Source organism: Hippopotamus amphibius, chromosome 5, assembly GCF_030028045.1.
Source record: "Hippopotamus amphibius kiboko isolate mHipAmp2 chromosome 5, mHipAmp2.hap2, whole genome shotgun sequence".
Classification (NCBI taxonomy): domain Eukaryota; kingdom Metazoa; phylum Chordata; class Mammalia; order Artiodactyla; family Hippopotamidae; genus Hippopotamus; species Hippopotamus amphibius.
The window spans coordinates 19,197,230-19,214,910 of record NC_080190.1 but is presented as its reverse complement, the minus strand read 5'-3'; the positions used below and the strand labels follow the sequence as shown (position 1 = coordinate 19,214,910).

Sequence of the window (17,681 nt, the reverse complement as noted above, 5' to 3'; positions counted from 1 at the left end):
AAAGAGGGAAAACGTAAAGGCCAAACACAGACATCCTCAAGGAAGCCGGGAGGGATCTGTGTAGAAAGACCCCCTTCAGACCTGCTCGGCCCTATGGACAGGGCCTTGGAAGGGCGGCCCCCGTAGCCTTCGGTGGACCTGCTCTCGGAAGGCTTCCTATCCGGGGCCTTCTTGGGAGGAGCTGAGGGCTATGAGAATCCCTGACTCGTAGACCGCAGGGAAGTGCGTCGCCTTCTGATTCGTCAATACCTCTTTCTAAAAACTGTCCTGAAAAATAATGACATAAATGCAGCCATTCTGTAGGAAATACCATGAGCAGTAGTCAACATCAAATTTGAATTCCTATTCTAATCCTCAGAAACACAATGGCTCCGGAAGGCCTGCCACCCAAAGTCTACGTTTTCTAGTTAGCTTCGAAGCAGTGGGAAGAAAGCGAAAAAAATCAACCAATCAATAAGAAAAGCTTACCTGGGGCGTCCAGCAGCTAAGAGGCAGAAACCTTACCTTTTAACAGTGGGCGGCAAAAACTTGAAAAACTTACCATTGTGGATTCTCAAATTTCTGCTTGTGGCTTAAGTTCCCTATTATCTTTATTACCTACATTATCACTATTATGAAAGTAATACCCACTCACTGTGTGTATATATGTGGGAGACAGTAAGAGCTTTCCCAGTTTCCCTATCGCTCCCTCTTGTCCCCTCTGAGAGGTATCCACATATTCTAGACGTGTCCAGAAGTGTGTGTGAGCATATCTACATTTTACATAAATAGTATCATGCTATAACGGTATTCTGCAACTTGATTTTTGTCAGCTTCAGCCTATACTGGGGACACTTTTAGGGAATGGATTTATGCTATTCTTTTTTAAAGCAGCACGAATTCACTTGCGTGGACGTTGTGTGGTCTCTTTTCAGTCCTGTATTCTTTCTGCATTTCCAGCAAATTGGAATTTGATCATCAAGGTTTGGGGAGAACATGACGAGGGGGTTGGAAGGGCTTCCCTGCCAATCCTGAGACTGGGCGCCTCCTCCCGGCTTCTCATCTGTCTGAAGGCAGAGGTGAGAGGACAAGTGGAGAGGAAGGGGTGGACGGCAATGAAAAGGGAAGACAGGAGGAGGTTCTGGAAAACTTGGCTTTAGAATTCCAAGTGGCTGCCCAACGAAACCTGGGACACTTCTGGCAATCTGAAATACTTTATGATAAAAAGATGGAAGAAACGTGGAGCATTATTAAGCATCTTCCTGTACTTTTTTTCGCCCCATTTCAACTTCCTATGGTCATATAAAACAAGCTCATTTTAGAAAGATAAAACGACTGGAAAATTACACAGTGTGTCCATGGTTAAAGACAAGAGGCTTTTCTCAGAAGTCTGTTGTTGTAGTGTGGTGGTTAAATGTACAGACACTGAGGCCAGCCCACCTGGTTTGACTGCTAGGTCTCCCTCATACTAGTCGTGTGGCCTTGGGCAAGTTATTTCACCTCTCAGGACCTCAGTTTCCTCATCTGCAAAGTGAGGAAAATTAAAAGTATCTCCCCATAGGATGGTGTGAACTGAAATTGAGTGTTAGTTTATCAAGTGCTCACAGTGGGGGCTGGTACTTAGTACACACTCCACAAGGCAGAGCTGTTGAGGCCAAGGGCTCAGTCTGAGTCCAAAAGGCCAGCTCTGTCACTTGGGAACTCCGAGATCTTGGATAAGTTACCTTATTTCTCTAAGCCTGAATTGTTTCATCTGTGAGTTGGAATGCTAATAATCTGCCTTACAAGGCTGTTGGAAATATCGAATGCAATGATGCATGTAAACAATGCATGGACTATCTATCTGCCTCACGGGGCTGTTGGGAAAATCTAGTGCACCGATACAGCTATAATGTATAACTCGGTACTCATGGGAGGTACATGGTACATGTCAGCTATCCCTATTGTTACCCAAAGAACCAAACCACCTACGAATTGCCTCATTTGACCAGCGTGTTGGTCTCTCCAGGCTCAAACACAGGTGGTCGTGGAAGAAAAGGAAGTGAGAGCCACTGAGTTTGAGAGCCTTTGGCGGGGGGGGGAGGGGGTCTCAGCCACCCAGTAGGAATGATTATTGCTCCTCGGCTGGTGTTTGCTGATGTAGACTACAGCAGGCTGGGCTCCGGAGCCGGCAGCCTGGTTCAGGGTCTGGGTCCCCGTCCCAGTCACTGTGCAAATGAACTCTGGGTAGGTTCTTTCAACTCAGTCTCAGTCTCCTGATGTTAAGTTGAGGACACAAGAGTAGCTGCCTCCTAGGGTTGGATATTCAGTGAGCGAATGCATCTGGTGCAGAGCAAGTGCCGTGTGCTTGTTACCTCTTCCTGCGGGAGTCACTGAGGGGTCACGGGCACCTACCTGCAGCTGCTGCAAGATGATGAAGACGAATTCTCCTGTGTGGAGTCCCAGGTTCTCTGAAGCCAGCAGGATCACTTCTGCATCTTCTGAGCTGCAGATTAAGATGATAACTATAAGAGAAAACAGAGTCAGCCAATAGCACATGTGTGCGCGCGCGCACACACACACGTTTTAGAGTCTAGCCTAAAAGAGGCAGGAACTTCGTCTTTCCTTGAGCGTGCTTTAGGAACTAGGAAAGTCTAAACCACTCCCTGAGCCTATACTTTGTGAACCATGCCAGCAGCATACAAACTGGCAGCTTTCACCTGGCGGAACTAAAGTCCTTGCAGCAGCTCTCTCCCAAAGTAAAAATTGAAAAAGTTTGAGGCCACTTTGTGCCCTAGTTACTTTATTAAATGGACTCACAGCAATAGATCTGGCTTGTGACTCATCATCAGATAGGTTAGGTTGGCAGAGGATCTAGAACCAGAAGCATTCAGGCTGTCTGATCTGGGATAGGGGAAAAAGGAGTAGGCCACGGTATTTTTCTTCCATCCAAACACATCAGCATGCATTTTGAGGGCACAAAAATGAAGTAGTGATTTATTTATTCATTTTTTTTCCAAGCTCTTTATTGGAAAATAATTGCTTTACACTCTTGTACCAGCTTTTGAGGTACACCAAAGTGAATCAGCTGTATTTATACATATATCCCCACATCCCCTCCCTCCCGCGACTCCCTCCTGCAACTCCCTCCTGCTCTCCCTGTCCTGGCCCTCTAAGGCATCACCCATCATCGAGCTAGTGATTTATTTTTATGTATTTATTTTTTAATTGGAGCATACTTTTTTTTGCTTCATAATTTTTCTTTTTAATTGAGTTATAATTGATTTACAATGTTGTGTTAGTTTTAGGTGCACAGCAAAGTGATTCAGCTATATATACAATCTTTTTCAAATTCTTTTCCCTTATAGATTATTAAAAATATTAGGTATAGTTCCCTGTGTTATACAATAGGTCCTTGTTGATTATCTATTTTAGTGGTTTATTTTTTAAATGAGATGAATTATAATCTATTTATCTGAGCTCTAGCTAGGCTCCAGGCAGTGTGCTAAGCATAGGATACAGCAGTGAGCAAAAGAGAAGGTCCTTGTTCTCAGGAAGCTGACAGTCAGACAGACAACATACAAGTGAAAAGATTAGAGAGATCATTCAAGATTCTAATAAATGAAGGGGAAAAGAATGCTGTGATACTAACATGCGGACGGGGATTTGCTCCACGTCAAGTTGTCAGGAAAGGCCCCTTGGAGGAGATGGGATGGGCTCTGGGCTGAGTCTAAGGATGAGAGGAAGATACCTAAGAAAAGAGCACTGGATGGGATGAGGTAGGATTGTGGGTGGAACTCCAGGCCAAGGGATCAGCAAGTTCCAAAGTCCCAAAGCCAGAAGGAACTTGGTATATTTGAAGAAGAGAAAGGAGTCAGTTACTAATTCTTCCTAGAAAGTAGAGCCTTAGAGGCACCATAACAACAGTATTCATGCTGGTATGTTGATCAGTTACTATGTCCAGCACTTTACAGGCATGACCTTATTTAATCCTCACCATTCTATAAGGTAGGTAAGATGACTTTTTTCGTTTTACACTTAAGGTATCTGAGGCACAGAGAGGTTAAGCTACTTGCTCAAGAGCACACAGCTAGAAAGTGTCAGAGGTGGGTTTCAAACCCAGATCTGTCTGTCTCCAGAGCCCATTCTCTGAATGACAACCCAAGTCCAAGACCAAGTCCACCTAGCAGGTGCTTCCAAAAATTACTCTATACATCATAACACTATAGCATCAGGGAGTTCACTCTAGACAAAAAAAAGTTTTGTTGGTGGTAATGCTTTTATGTGTCATTAATTTTATCCCTTGTTTCCATCTGCTTTTTACACTCACAGAAAAATGAAAAATTCTTAGTTTCTTCAAACAATCAATTTTTTTCTGTTTGCCTCTCTAAACATAAGCAACAGAAGATTCTTTCCTACTTACCCCTGGAAATCATTGACAGGCTCCTAAGATTCTCTTGAAGGAAGGCTGGATCGTTGTTGGTATATTTCATGCTGGTGGTGGTGGTGAAATGGGATTTGAGTTCATTCTCTACAACCCTCCACAACTCATCCGCTCCATCCCAGGAGGAAGTCCCAGAGTGACCTCCAAACATCCCAATGTGTTTCCAGCCCAGGTACTGGAGGCTTTTCTGGAGCACATCACCAATTCTGTGCGTGGGTGGCAGGAGTTTCACATAGGTGTCATACAAGAAGTTGTCCTCCAGTTTTGCTGTTTGTCCAACAAAGTCAAACATGGGGATGTTCCACTCGGAAGCCAACAAACCAATAACCTTGAAAGTAACCAAAGGGATGTCTTTCCGTAATTGAGTTTTGCTGCACTCAACTCCATTGTAAAACACCTGCATAAACTTCAGATTCAGTGAGTCTATGGGTCATGCTGAACCCTCTCTTTTGGAATATTGATGATAATGTCTTGGATCCATCTTAAGGGTGCAAAACCTCAGAAGACAGCAGTAACAATAGCTAGCATTTACTGAGTTATTATGTGCCAAGCACTCTACTAAGAGCTTACATATGTCTTACAACATTTTCTATCAGGTAGGTATTATCGTTATCTCATTTTAGAGATGAGAACATGGAGGCACAGAGATGTAAGTTACAAAACTAGCAAGTAGTATAGCAGGCTTGGAATTCAGCTAATGTGATCGCAGAGCCCACACTCATAGGTACTGCTTACTTTTTTATAGTCTTTCTTAATTTGTTCCTTATTCATTTCTCATTCATTTTCCACTCGGAAGCTACTATTCACAGAGAACTTTAGAGACCGTCCTCTTAAAAAAAGAGCTTGAGATCAATTATTACAGGAGTTAAGAGGTGTAAAAATAGCTATAGAGTTAAATATGCCCTTCAATATTCATAGACAATAGATTTAGAAGAACTTAGAGAAGTAAGAAATTACTTCTAATTTGGGAATTAGGGATGCGAATGATAAGGGTGGAAGGATAAAGAAAGACTCCATGGCATTTGAGTTGACTTTGAAGAATGGGTAGGCTTTGTTAGTCAAATGAGGAAGTTGTCAAATGGGGAATTCTAGGAGAGACTAAGATTCAAATTCAAGTGTAAACTTAACTCTATAGCACCCACGAATGATAGTTCTGCAGTATTTTTGAACAAGAGGACTGTGCTGCTCCTATCTATTCAGGCTTTGCATCTACACCTCTTAGTGCACAAGATACCCAAGGACATCAACAAAGCTAATCTCATTAGCTAAACAAATACAAATCGTTCATTTCTCTCATTTTCTTGCCTGAGTTTATGACAGTCTGTCATACTTCATTCTTTCCCTCTTTCTCTACCATCACTGAATAATTTATTATACACACCAAAGAGACGCCTACACAAACAGATGATATTTTTCTATTTAAAGCCAAGCATTCAATTTCTTCTTAATTATTCTAAGCCACCCGGATGACAATGTTAGAGTGAATAATAAGTCCATATCCAACAGCACCAAGGCCAAACAATCAACAAATTTGTTAGTGAACATTAGCGAGTGAGTGAACTAAAAAGAGGGTGTTAATTGTTCCAATTGCATGGTCTAATGACACCTCAAAGAAATGGTACCCAAGACTTACACAGTTATTATTTATAATAATGCCAACCAAGTCAAGAGATTATTCAAGTCTATACCATCACCTTTAAGACCACCCTTTCCAATGGGAACTCAGAATTTCTTAAAGGGCTGTATACTCTACCTCTGCTGCTTCAGGGCATGCTGGTCCAAACAGGGCTGAAATTTCTTCTTTCTGGACCTGGTTGATGAAAAGAGCAAGAGACTCCTTGGCACTGCAGGTTGAGTTGGTGTAAGTAAACTCCCAGCTGAAGTTTCCAAAGTCCACCAGCTCAGAGTTTATCTTGTCCATGGCAATCTGGAGTCCAGCACCCAGCCTTTGCACACTGAATGGATGGGAGATGTTCCAGGGGGCCTGGAAGCCCACGGTGAGTTTAGCAGCCTCAAGCCATGTCACCAGCACATTGGCAAAGAGCATCAGAAGTAGTGTTGGGTGGCCAGCATGGCATTCAACCCCCCAACAGAGCCCAGATCCGAGTGGGGCCTCTGCACCTGTCCTGGGAGGCATGGATGGAGTCTAACACCCGGATCACTGCAGAATCCTGAGAGGTTTAGCCTCCTGGTCACTTGTGCCCAGAGCTTAAATGATAGTGCACAGTTCCCTGGGGACCACAGCTTGCTTTCTCTTCAGTGCTGTTAATTAACCGAAAACTTGGTTTTCCAGAGCCTGTCCTAACACCTCCAGAAGCAGCAGTCTTGTGGAAAGAGGCTGGGACGGGGAGCTGGCAAGACCCTGGTAATTGATCCAATGGTACCACTGGATCAAACTGCATAGTCCTTGGCAAGTCAGATAACCCCCACTCCACGTCCAGCCCCCAGATCCCTCTCCACTAGTAAAATTCGAATCATGGGAACCACTCAGGTGTAGACAGATGGCCTAGGCTGGAATTCTGACTCCATCACATACTAGTGTAACCTAGGACATGTTATTTTCCCTCTCTGTGGCTTCATCCCTTGATCCATACAATGGGGATAAAATTTAATGGGATCTTCCATTGATATGGTAAAGATGAAAAGAGATGATAGAAGTCTGGTGCCTGGTACAACGTCTGGGCAGAGGGAGCCACTTTGTCAGTGTTAGGTGATGGTGGTGATGACGATGATGGTGATGACGGGGGTGATTCAGGATGTTCCTAGTGTAATGATGGCTATTATTATCACCTGCTGAATCCATCTTATAAGAAATGTTTCTAGAATGAGTGAGCTAATGGTCTAGGGTGCCACGGAGCAGTTACCGGTGAATGAATAATAATTCTGTCTCTACATAGGTCAGGGCAAGGAGACGGGGGCTGTTCTTTGTGGAATAATTACATATGAAGTATTACATAGGTCACACATGACATGTGAAGTATCTCTTTGTATGAAATGCTTGGGAAGCCATTGTTATCCCCAGGTAAGACGACCCAGCCATCAGCCAGGCAAATGCCCATCAATATGAAGAGTTTAACTCTGACTACCGTGGACTTTCTTTTGGACCCTGGTAGGAGAGGGGCTGGCAACTCCCACTTACCTCAGGATCATGTGTTTTTGTTTGTTTGTTTTGTTTTTTGGTTTGGGGTTTTTTTTTTTTGGGTTGGTTGGTTGGTTGTTTTTTTGTTTTGTTTTGTTTTGTTTTTTTGCCACATCATGAGGCATGCAGGATCTTAGTTCCCCGACCAGGAATCAAACCCGTGCTCCCTGCATTGGGAGCATAGGAGTCTTAACCACTGGACCACTGGAGAAGTCCAGGATCATGTCATTTAACACAGAAGACTCACTATGGTTCTCAAAGCTTGATCTAAGGACCACTTACATCAGTCTCTTCTGATAGTTAAAAAGACAGATTCCAGGGCTCCACTGCAGACCCTATGAACCAGAACATCTTGGGTTTACTCCCGGAACCTGCATTTAACAGACCCTCAGACATCCCTAAGTACGCTAAAGTTTGAGAAGCTCTGAGAGTCTGAAGCGAGAGAGGGAAAGAATCGCCAATAACTATTCGCTACTTAATTTCCTTCAGTAGCGAATTCCCGGAATGGGATTACTGAGCTTTAGCTCTGACCTGCCTCAGAAGGGCATTTCGAAACTGGGGGATTAGAGGGCTTGCTTTTCTTCAAACCACATTCATCGTGGCTGCTTCTTCACTGAACTTCAGAGTCTCTCTCTCCTCTGCTAGGACGGCTTAGCGTCAGCTTGCAAAGTCATAAAGACTAAAGACTAAATTCTTTCAAGTCTGAGTCTAAAGATTGGCTTGCTCTAATCACAGGCAGAATTCCATGGATCGTTTTGGCCCAGATGCTTACCAGATGTAAGTAGCCTTGGGCGAGTCAGTTAAATCTGTGCCTTAGTTTCCTCAGCCTCAGAAAGAGCTTAACAATGTCCCTCTCAGAAGGATGTTGTAACGATATTGTGAGATGACATAATTACTTAGCACAGTGCCCCGCACCTAGTAGGAACTCCGTAAAGAAGTATTCCAATTGGATGTGTCATTGCACAAGTCGGGGTCTCAAGACTAGGATTATAGGAACAATATTTGAGGACACACTCTGTGCCCCCCCCCCCCCCCCCCCGTCCCATATGCAAACTTCTTAAGAATTGTATTCCTGCTCTGGATAATTTGAGATTCTTTGTGTTTACAGATTGCCTTTTCCTGAGAATCTTCGAGCCTGGATGAATGTGCGTGTTCCTCTTTGCAGCCTCAGATCCAGTACAGTGTTGGGCCAGTAAGTAGCAAATTCCTATTAATCATAATAAGTATTTTTTGTATTGTAAGTGCTTATAACTGAGCATGGTCAAAACCAGAAGAAAATGCCAATGACGTTCAGTGTCCGTGAGAATTTAAGAACTAGACATACACTGCTGGGAGGAATGTCAATTGATAGCAGGTTTCCCATAGGCATCCAAAAGCCTTAAGAATATATATGCATCTTGGGACTTCCCTCCCAGTCCCAAGTGGTTAAGAATCCGCCTGTACAATGCAGGGGACACGGGTTGGAGCCCTGGTCCTGGAAGATCCCATATGCCCGTGCACCTAAGTACTGAGCCTGTGCTCTAGAGCCTGAGAGCCACAACTAAGCCCGTGTGCCACAGCTACTGAGCCTGTGCTCTAGTGCCTGCGAGCCACAACTACTGAGCCTTCGCTCCACAACTACTGAGACTTCACTCTGCAACTACTGAAGCCCACACGCCTGGAGCCCGTGCTCTGCAACAAGAGAAGCCACCGCAATGGGAAGCTCATGCACCGAGACGAAGAGTAGATCCCGCTCACCATAACTACAGAGAAAAGCTCTCGCATAGCAACGAAGACCCAACGCAGCCAATAAAAAATTAAATAAATAATATTTTTAAAAAAGAATATATATGCATCTTAATGTGATGCATTAAAGGAAGCCTAACTTTACACAATGTTGGAGAAATTGTTAGAGGGATCTGGGACTTCAACTATAGAATCCAATTTTGTTAATTAATTTTATTTGTTTATGACCCAAATTTATTTTTATTTACTTAAAATATTTTTGTTTATTAAAATATTTTTGTTTATTAAAAGCAATAAAGAAGGTAAAGAGTAAACAAAAGAGAATATATATGCATCTTTGACTCAAAATTCCAATTTGGGGGATTTATTCTAAATAAATAAGAGCATATGATAAGATTTAACCACAATGCTTTCTTTTTAAAGAGTCAAAAATCAGACACAGCTTCCATGTTCAACAGTAGGGGCCTGGATGTGTAACATGGAGTGAACCCATGTGATGAGGAGAGTGCAGTCATTAACAATGATATATTAAATGGGCATTTATTGACTCAGAAAGATAGTCACAATTATTGAGAGGAAGCACACTTTAAAACGACATGAGGGGGAGTTGAGGGAGGGAGGGAATATGGGGATATGTGTATAAAAACAGATTATTGAACTTGGTGTACCCCCCCAAAAAATAATAAATAAATTAAAAAAAAAAAGAAAGACAAAAACGACATGAATAGTATTCTGTTTTTGTTTTTTTTAAAAAAAACACATAAAGTTGCATAACAAAGAATATATGCACCAAACCAATAAAAACTCCAGATGATAGTGTTTTTTCCTCTCTTTGCTTAATTTTCATATTTTTTATTTTCATGTCTTTGCAATAAGGAAGAAAAGTGAAAGTTTTAATTAAAAATAAACCCTACAGACTTGTATTTGCAGAGTGAAATCACAGGGGGTTACACTCATGCTGTCTGAATTCCCAGGTCAGGAGCACTTCTCTTTGGTCTGGCACTCGCACTTCCATGCACTTGGCTTATTCTGCTGAGCTCAGCCGCCTGCCACATCTCCATTGCCCTCAGAGGGAGAGAGAGATGGAGATACAGCAGTCCCGGCAATTGCCGATCACCATCTGGAAACCATTGCTATGGTAACAGACCCACCCACCTTGTGCAAAGTGCTTGATTGGCTGGAGTGGCAAGGCCTGAGGTTAAAACCAGACTAGGGAGATTCATAGGGACTGTGGCTGCTGGAGGGAATACACTCTTCTCCACTCTGCTTCTCCAGCACTGCTCTCTTCTAGGAGATGCTTATGCCTGCAAGTTCCCAGTGCTGTGGTGGTAGATGGGGGAGGCCACATTGTTTCATCCCACAATGCTTTGAAACAAAAATAATCTGTGCTTGGGTCTCAGAGATGCAGAGCTTGATTCCTTATGTTAGCACTTTGAACCCTAGCTACGTTATCCCAGCTCTGTTTCCTGAAAAGATTATTGCAGAGGGAGGATCCTTTCTTTCTAATTTATAATTTCCTCACTGCTGACCAGCTGGGCCATAAATCAGATATAAGGCCAGCTGCTCGGCATCCAAGATCAGATCAGATAAGCTATATCCAGGGTGATGGGGCTAGCTCTTTTCTACCTGCCCTTGCTTCCCTCCCACTTGCCTCTCCCTCCCTTCAATTTGTAAATCTGTGGCCTGATCATGCTTAGAGAAAAAGGAAAGGTTTGCAGTGGTGTGGGTTGGAATTTCTCCAGAAGATGAGAACCAGAAGCAGGTTCTTGGCCCACTTGGAACACAATAAAATGAGGCTAGAGGTTACAATCTTGAGGGAAAGACAGAGGGAGAGGCAGTCACCACCCTCGCCTCATACTTTCTCACACATCACAGTGTGTTCTTGGAAGATGCATCACCCTCAGGCTTCAGGAGTGAATAAGACTGGATGTGAGCCTCCGTTTTCTGAAGTGGGGAAGTGGCAGAGGGCAGAGACTTCTGATCTTACCAGCTTTTTGCCCTAAAATCCTAGGACTCTGATGGATTCGTAGCAAACCAAGTCCCCCATGCTCAGTGACGGCTACAGTTTCTTTCTGGGTCTTGCTTACAGGTTCCTAAAGGGAGCATTCCTGAAGGTCTAGCACACTTTCTACCAACGATCCTACAAGTAGGTGCAAGTCAAAAGTGGCTATTACCTACTGGGTGTGAACTTTAAACTTCCCTGTTGTGTTCTCAGCGCTTGCAAGTAGTTGTGTTGCAGTCAAGTAAAAAGAATCTCCTGGTAATTAAATGTTTAAAGAGCTGTAGAAGAGTGCAGCAAAGGTTGAAGTTGTATCAAGGGAAGACTGTGTTTCTTAGATCTGCAACAAAAGGCAATTCCTTGGATCCAAAAGCCACTCCTTTAGGTAACTGTACACACACTATCCCGCAAAAGCTGAGGATGGGGAGCTGGCCGTGGCTTTCTGATGAGGACACGCTGCTTGTTTCTGAAAAGGCTGATGTGAGGGAGGAGAATCCTCCCTCCTGGGAGGGACACTGTCTGTACTTCAAACTCTTGCCATTCATCCCAGTGCTGCTGAAATAGACTCCTCCTCCGGCCTGTAATGTGTTGCTCTTTCACATGCCCATTTTTTTTTTTTAAACCAGGAATGGGTTTTTGATGCCTGAGCAGTTGCTTTTGACACTTAGAGCTTCTAACCAATACTTTTAAATTTTCTTCTGACTACACATCTAATTGGAAGTTTAGCAGGTTCGTCCAGCCTAAATGCCCGATTTCCAATCTGAAGATTGTTTCTCAGATTACTGCCCCCAACCTCCAATTAGCCTCAGCATGAAGCGCAAAAACTTCCAGAAACTAGCAGGGAGGAGGGGCAGCTGTCTGCTCAGTAATCAGAGGTGCTAAACGTTTAGCAGTGACGAAACGACTTTCCAAGCTACTTTCAGTAAAATTTTTTGTTCCAAGAACACCTTTATTGTCACGGTGTCCCAAACACAGAGCAGATAAAGAATGTGTCCCTGTCTTAACGCATCTTTCTCTGGTTGACTCATAAGAATGATATGCTTCTCCATCCGAGTCAATCGGGGGCCTGGGTAGCACCAGGCTTGTCGTGTGGGCAACGTCTCTCTGGTGCGTAGCCATCTATAGCCAAGCAGGATGACTCTCTGGCTCCTCCACCCTCTTCAGCTTCTGGTCTGGAGAGACCAGAACCCCTCCCACTTCCTGGCATTTCTGCTATGCTCATGTTCAAAGCTCCCAAATAACTCCCTAGCCAGGCACTCCGTGTTGTTCTCCCATGCTGTGAGTCCAGGGAACCAAGGCTGCAAAGCAGAGGACCATGTCCTTAAAGACTTGGCAAGGGGGGAGGTGTGAGCTTCGTTCCCCCAAAGTATTGATGCTCCTGTCTGAGATTTCTCCCACACTCCCCTGTAAGAGGCAGTGTAGCAGAATGGTTGGGAGCACAGGTTTAGAATGAGACTTAAGCTGCCTGGGACATGTTTTGTACTATCTAAACCTCAGCTTCCTCATTTTTAATTACCCTGATGAGTTCATGAAAGGATTAGATGAAGGAATAGATGCTGAACACACAGCATAGTGCCTGGCACGGAACAGCAGTCGGTAAATAGTAGCAGTTCTATAATAAGGAAAAATTGCTTCAGTCAAGATCATGACCTCTGTTGAGTGGGTGCCATGTAATCCCAAAGGAACAATCTGCTGCTGCTACAGAACCCAGAGGAACACATCACAGACCTCATTGTCTTCAAGTTCACCCAGAGCAGGTATGACACGTTCACTGCTGACACTGGGTAATACCAGCTTTCACTTATATCCTACAGGTGTTAAGGCAGAAGGTCTTTGGTCTCAATCAGTGCTTTCCGAGAAAAATAGAGCGTGAGCCACTTAGGTAGACAGATTTAAAGATTAAAAGAAACAAGTAGAATTACTTGGCTACTTTATCCAGAATATTATCATTTCAACACATGATCCATATTTTAAAAATTGAGATTTTATGTTGTTTTCTTCATATTAAGTCTCCAAAATTGGGTGTGTGTGTTTTGTACTTTAACACATCTTAATGCGGACTTTCTTCATGTCAAGTGCTCAGTAGCCACATGTAGCTGCTGTTTACTCTATTGGACAGCGCACATCTGAATCTCCACTCTGAGCTACGCTTCTAACTAGCTAGGAAATAGTCATCTTTCCTATGGCGTTACTGAAGGTCCCGGGAATACAGAGCTAGTGCCTCTCTGGGCACTTCCACTTTCCATCTGATTCTTAAATGCTCTTGGGAAGCTCTTGCTGATAAAGGAGACAGTTACCTGTGTCACTGGGTTCCAACCTTGTTGACACAATGACCCTGAGAATAATGGTATTTACATGGTACAACTCCGCTAGATGGGGCTGGCCGTGGGCACACCCAGCACTGTGAGGGCTGAGGCATCCGTGTCTCTTGGCCCCCTGTGTGCCATGGCTGGCCAGTTGGGAAGCTCCGATCCGAGCCTGCAAGGCAATCTGCTCTATGTGTGTTGTCTGGGGGCAGGGTCGGGGTGGGGGGCATGCAGAGGGGGAGTATCTGGGCTTGAGAGAAGCTGTTTACGGCAATCTGTGCAAACAGCATTCTTGTCAATCAAGTGCTCATGCTTAAGTAACACTTCCTTCCCACAACGAATGAGCAAGTGGCCTCAAGAGCTCAGGTGCCCAAGCTCTTACTGTCAGCGACCCGAGTTGAGCAAAACAAGTTGCTCCAGACACTGAGCTGTGGGGTCAGCTTCTCCCCTGTGGCTGACAGTGGGGCCCAGAAGAGCGCTGAGGCCACTCCCAGCACAGCAGACCACAAATCAGAAAGAGCTAGGGATCGCACCGCTGAAAGATGCAGTACCTTGCCCCTCAGCCCCACCCCCAGCCCGCCTTCAGCTGAGTGAAGCAAGGCTCTGTGTGGGAAATGACCTCAGCATCAGGAAGGATGTCAAGGCAGGTGGGAAGCCCTTCGAGGGGAAAGGGGGCTCTTGTTGCACTCTGGGCATCAGGTTCACGTGTCTGGCATTGGGCTCTCCTTCCTCTAGAGTAACAGCTCTTTTTTTCTGTTTGAGACACTTATCAGAGTTCCCAAGAAAAATGCATATATAAACACATGAGATTGCATGGGGTTCATGGGATGAGTCATCCTTAATCATAGATATGTACTTGGGCTCTGAACTTAGGATGACCTGAGCTCAAAATCTGCCTCTAAGACTCTGCCAACTGTTAGCCATGTGCCTTGGGCATGTTAACTTGACTTCTCTTAGCCTTTCCTCTTCAGCAAAATGATAATAATTTCTTCATAGGGCCACTGTGAGATTAAATGAGATATTGCAGACAGCTCAGCGCATCAGGGCCACAAGGGAAGTGCTTGATAATATCCACGATCACCTGGAAGGCCTTCAGAATGGAGCCGACATGAGAACCTAAGATTGCTCCTCTGAAAGGTGTACTTTGAGTGCCATTAGCCTTTTGAAACATCAGATAACCAAGGAAAGGGTGGGTATGGTACTCCGGTAATCGGAATGGTCCATTAGGGCAACTTGTTAAGAGTTTAGGGAACTTCGCCCCTTCCTTTTCACATCTCAGTGGAAGGGTAAACTTCAAAGTCAGCTTTGCCAAGTGGGAAGCTAAAGGTCAGTCCATCACAGCTTTCATTTTGCCCACTTTGCACCATTACACCCTCTTCCCTGCTGTACAGCTGACTCTAGGGAGGGACATGGCATCTCTTTCCTTTCTGATTCATCATTACTGAGTCAACCTGAATAGATTCAGCCTATAGCTCTAGGACTCTGCTTCTCTTTCTTCTTGGGTCATGTTGCCTGACTTCTAAAGACTTGGATTAGCAGTCAAAACAGCCTCAGATCCTTCCTAAATAAGTGTTCCCCGAGCCCCACACATCCCAGCTATGCCACTCATCTTGTGCCGCCCCTTCTTCTCATCTCCAGCTTCCTTCTCTGCCCTCCCTCGGAATGCAGACAGTGAGCATTGTTGAGTAGCTATTCTGTAATCTGAATCCAATGAAGTATTCTAAAGCAGGGGAACCAGAGGTGCAAGATGAATCATCCGGATTCTGAGGGCAGAGGTTTTATTAAAAGGAGAAATTCCACTTTCCTCTAGAGGGACTTCATGAAGGTTCAGTGATGTCTGGAATCTGGAAACACCCCAAAGATCTTTAAATAATATTTGGTTCCCTGACTGATTCACACCTCCCAACCTGCTCTAAAATCTGCCTTGCCACCAATCCTGCTCCCGAAAGAAGGTCTGCTTTTCAGGAACAAGCTGCAAATCACCTGGCTTTCCAACATAGCCTGAAATTACTTTAAAAAAAAAAAAATGCTTGGCCCCACCATCATCATCATCTTCTTAGGAAGGTAACGTACCTACTCTGAGCCTCTATTCCCAGAAATAATAACTACCTGGCGGATTTACTCTGAGGGCCAAATGAAGTCCTCGTTACGGAGCCTGGCTCCCGGCCACCAAAGGTGTTAAAAGTGTTGGCCCCGCTTATAGCTGACAGGTTTGTCAACAGTTAGTCTGGAGGTGTTTTATAAATTGGGAGGAGCTATATAGATTCACAGTGGCAGGATGTAAAGCTGGCCTGCTGAGAAAGTCTGTCTTTCCCCACTTTCAAAAATAGGGGAAACCTGGTTTCTGCTTCCAAAGAGCTGCCAGCCCTACCATGAGAGGTATCTTGGCTGTTTCCAGGCTATGTTACAAAACCTTGGTATGTTGGCTTCTGGTCTTCTCGAAGCAGAGCAGCGCGTGTGTGTGTCAGATCTGCAGCCATTGGGTCAGACTCCTCACCTCGGGCACCTCACCTATGAATGACAGAAAACAATGAGGGTTTGCACTTTTTAGAGGCCGTGGGATGCCTGGACCAGAAAGGAATTTGGTTTTTATTGATTTCTTGGTGTGTATGGCTGTGGGAAGGGAGGGAGAAGTGGAGGGTGTCACAAAGTCTTATTGAACACATGTTGTTTTGAAGAGAGATGCTACAGGAAACCATGGTTGATTAGGAGACAGTGTGGCCTGCTAGGGCAGTGGAGGCCTGGGTTCTGGACTTCCCTCTCCTACCACGTTGATGCCTCACCATCACCAGCTGCTTCACCTTTTGGGGTCTCGGGTGCCCTTGAGAATAAAGTTAAGATCAGGTGATGCCCCCTTGATGCCCACACTCGGACCCATGTGGATTGTCTAGCTGGGATGCTGCTGGCATCGACTTACACTTACATGAAGGAGAAGAGTGAGTGGCACTACCTCCCACTGTTGCCAAAGCACCCTCCCTGGGTCTCAGCCCTCTCTCTGGTCTTGAGCAACACCTCTCTTCTAGAGCACATCATGAGTTCCACTCTGTTTCAAGTTGTCCTCCCAATGGTAGGGTCACCGGAGCCAAAACGAGTTTAACAGTTCAGTCGTTGAGCCCATGGAAGGTAGGGTGGCTGCTTGGAGCAGTGGTGGTCCAAGTGTGCCCCCGAACCAGCAGCCTCCACATCACTTGAAATTGTGAGAAATTCAGATTCTCAGGCCCCAACCCAGGCCCGCTGAATCAGAAACTCCGGCACAGGCCCGGCAATCAGTGTAACAAGCTCCCCAGGGGATCGTGGTGACCACTGGCTTGTAACACCTTGCTCTCTGGCAAGTGTGGCATCAGCAGGTATTCAGTGGGTTGTTATGTAACACAAGCTGACATTAATCCAATCAAGTGGGACCTCCGCCCCCAGTTCCCATTGAACAGTATCTTCTTTAGCCGTCTCCTAGAAACCTTTTCTTTCCGGTCCTAGGGCAGGACTAGGGCTCAGTGGCAAGAAGTGAGCTTACAGAATTAGTGCGCCTACGACATGGATGAGAATCTGGCCAAATAAGACCTCTGTGTCAATGAGGTAGCCACTCCTCCAGGTAGAGTCATCAGGAAGTGGTATTGGCTTCTGATTTCGATACTGGCGGCCTGACCAAATACAGTGAGAAGAAACCTAATGCAACATTTCCACGAATATCTGCAGACCTAATACTCAGAAAGCATTCAAGTATTTGAGGTCTGCTAGTGGTGAGATGAACACTTAGCAACAAAGCAGCACCGTATGGGGGCAAAGGCACTGCGGTGGTTGTCTGTGACTCTAGGTCAGGTCTTGCCTTGACTACTAACTGATTGATGATTCTGGGTGATTTCTTTCACCTGAAAAAGGTCTCATGGGCCTCACGTATAAAACAGAGATTGCAAATGATCTCCAGAGCCTCTTGCATCCCCATCCAGCATTTTTGTTTAGTGATGATGCCTTGCACTCTTAAAGAGTTTGGACTCGAGAATGGTGATGAGTGACTTTAAAATGGAAAGACAGAGGAGGATAGGCTGGACCATGATGTAACAGCAACCCTGCCTCTTCCAGAGCTCGCTCAGCCGTGGGTGGTGCAGGCACATA

At 44.9% G+C, this 17,681-nt stretch overlaps 2 protein-coding genes across 2 annotated transcripts in view; one reads left to right on the top strand and one right to left on the bottom strand.

The window, feature by feature from the left end:
* Nucleotides 1-6,539, bottom strand: part of LOC130854180 (guanylate cyclase 2G-like) — a 43,171-nt gene extending 36,632 nt beyond the window's left edge. Inside the window, 4 exon segments of the mRNA XM_057736942.1 lie at nucleotides 82-267; nucleotides 2,374-2,483; nucleotides 4,382-4,730; nucleotides 6,156-6,539. Of these exon segments, the coding sequence (XP_057592925.1) occupies nucleotides 82-267; nucleotides 2,374-2,483; nucleotides 4,382-4,730; nucleotides 6,156-6,539 (1,029 nt within the window).
* ACSL5 (acyl-CoA synthetase long chain family member 5) overlaps nucleotides 1-17,681 on the top strand; it is a 76,104-nt gene that overhangs the window by 15,461 nt on the left and 42,962 nt on the right. The window contains exon 2 of the mRNA XM_057734408.1: nucleotides 8,650-8,733. The gene's annotated coding sequence lies outside the window, so the exon portion shown is untranslated. The remainder of the gene's footprint in view (nucleotides 1-8,649; nucleotides 8,734-17,681) is intronic.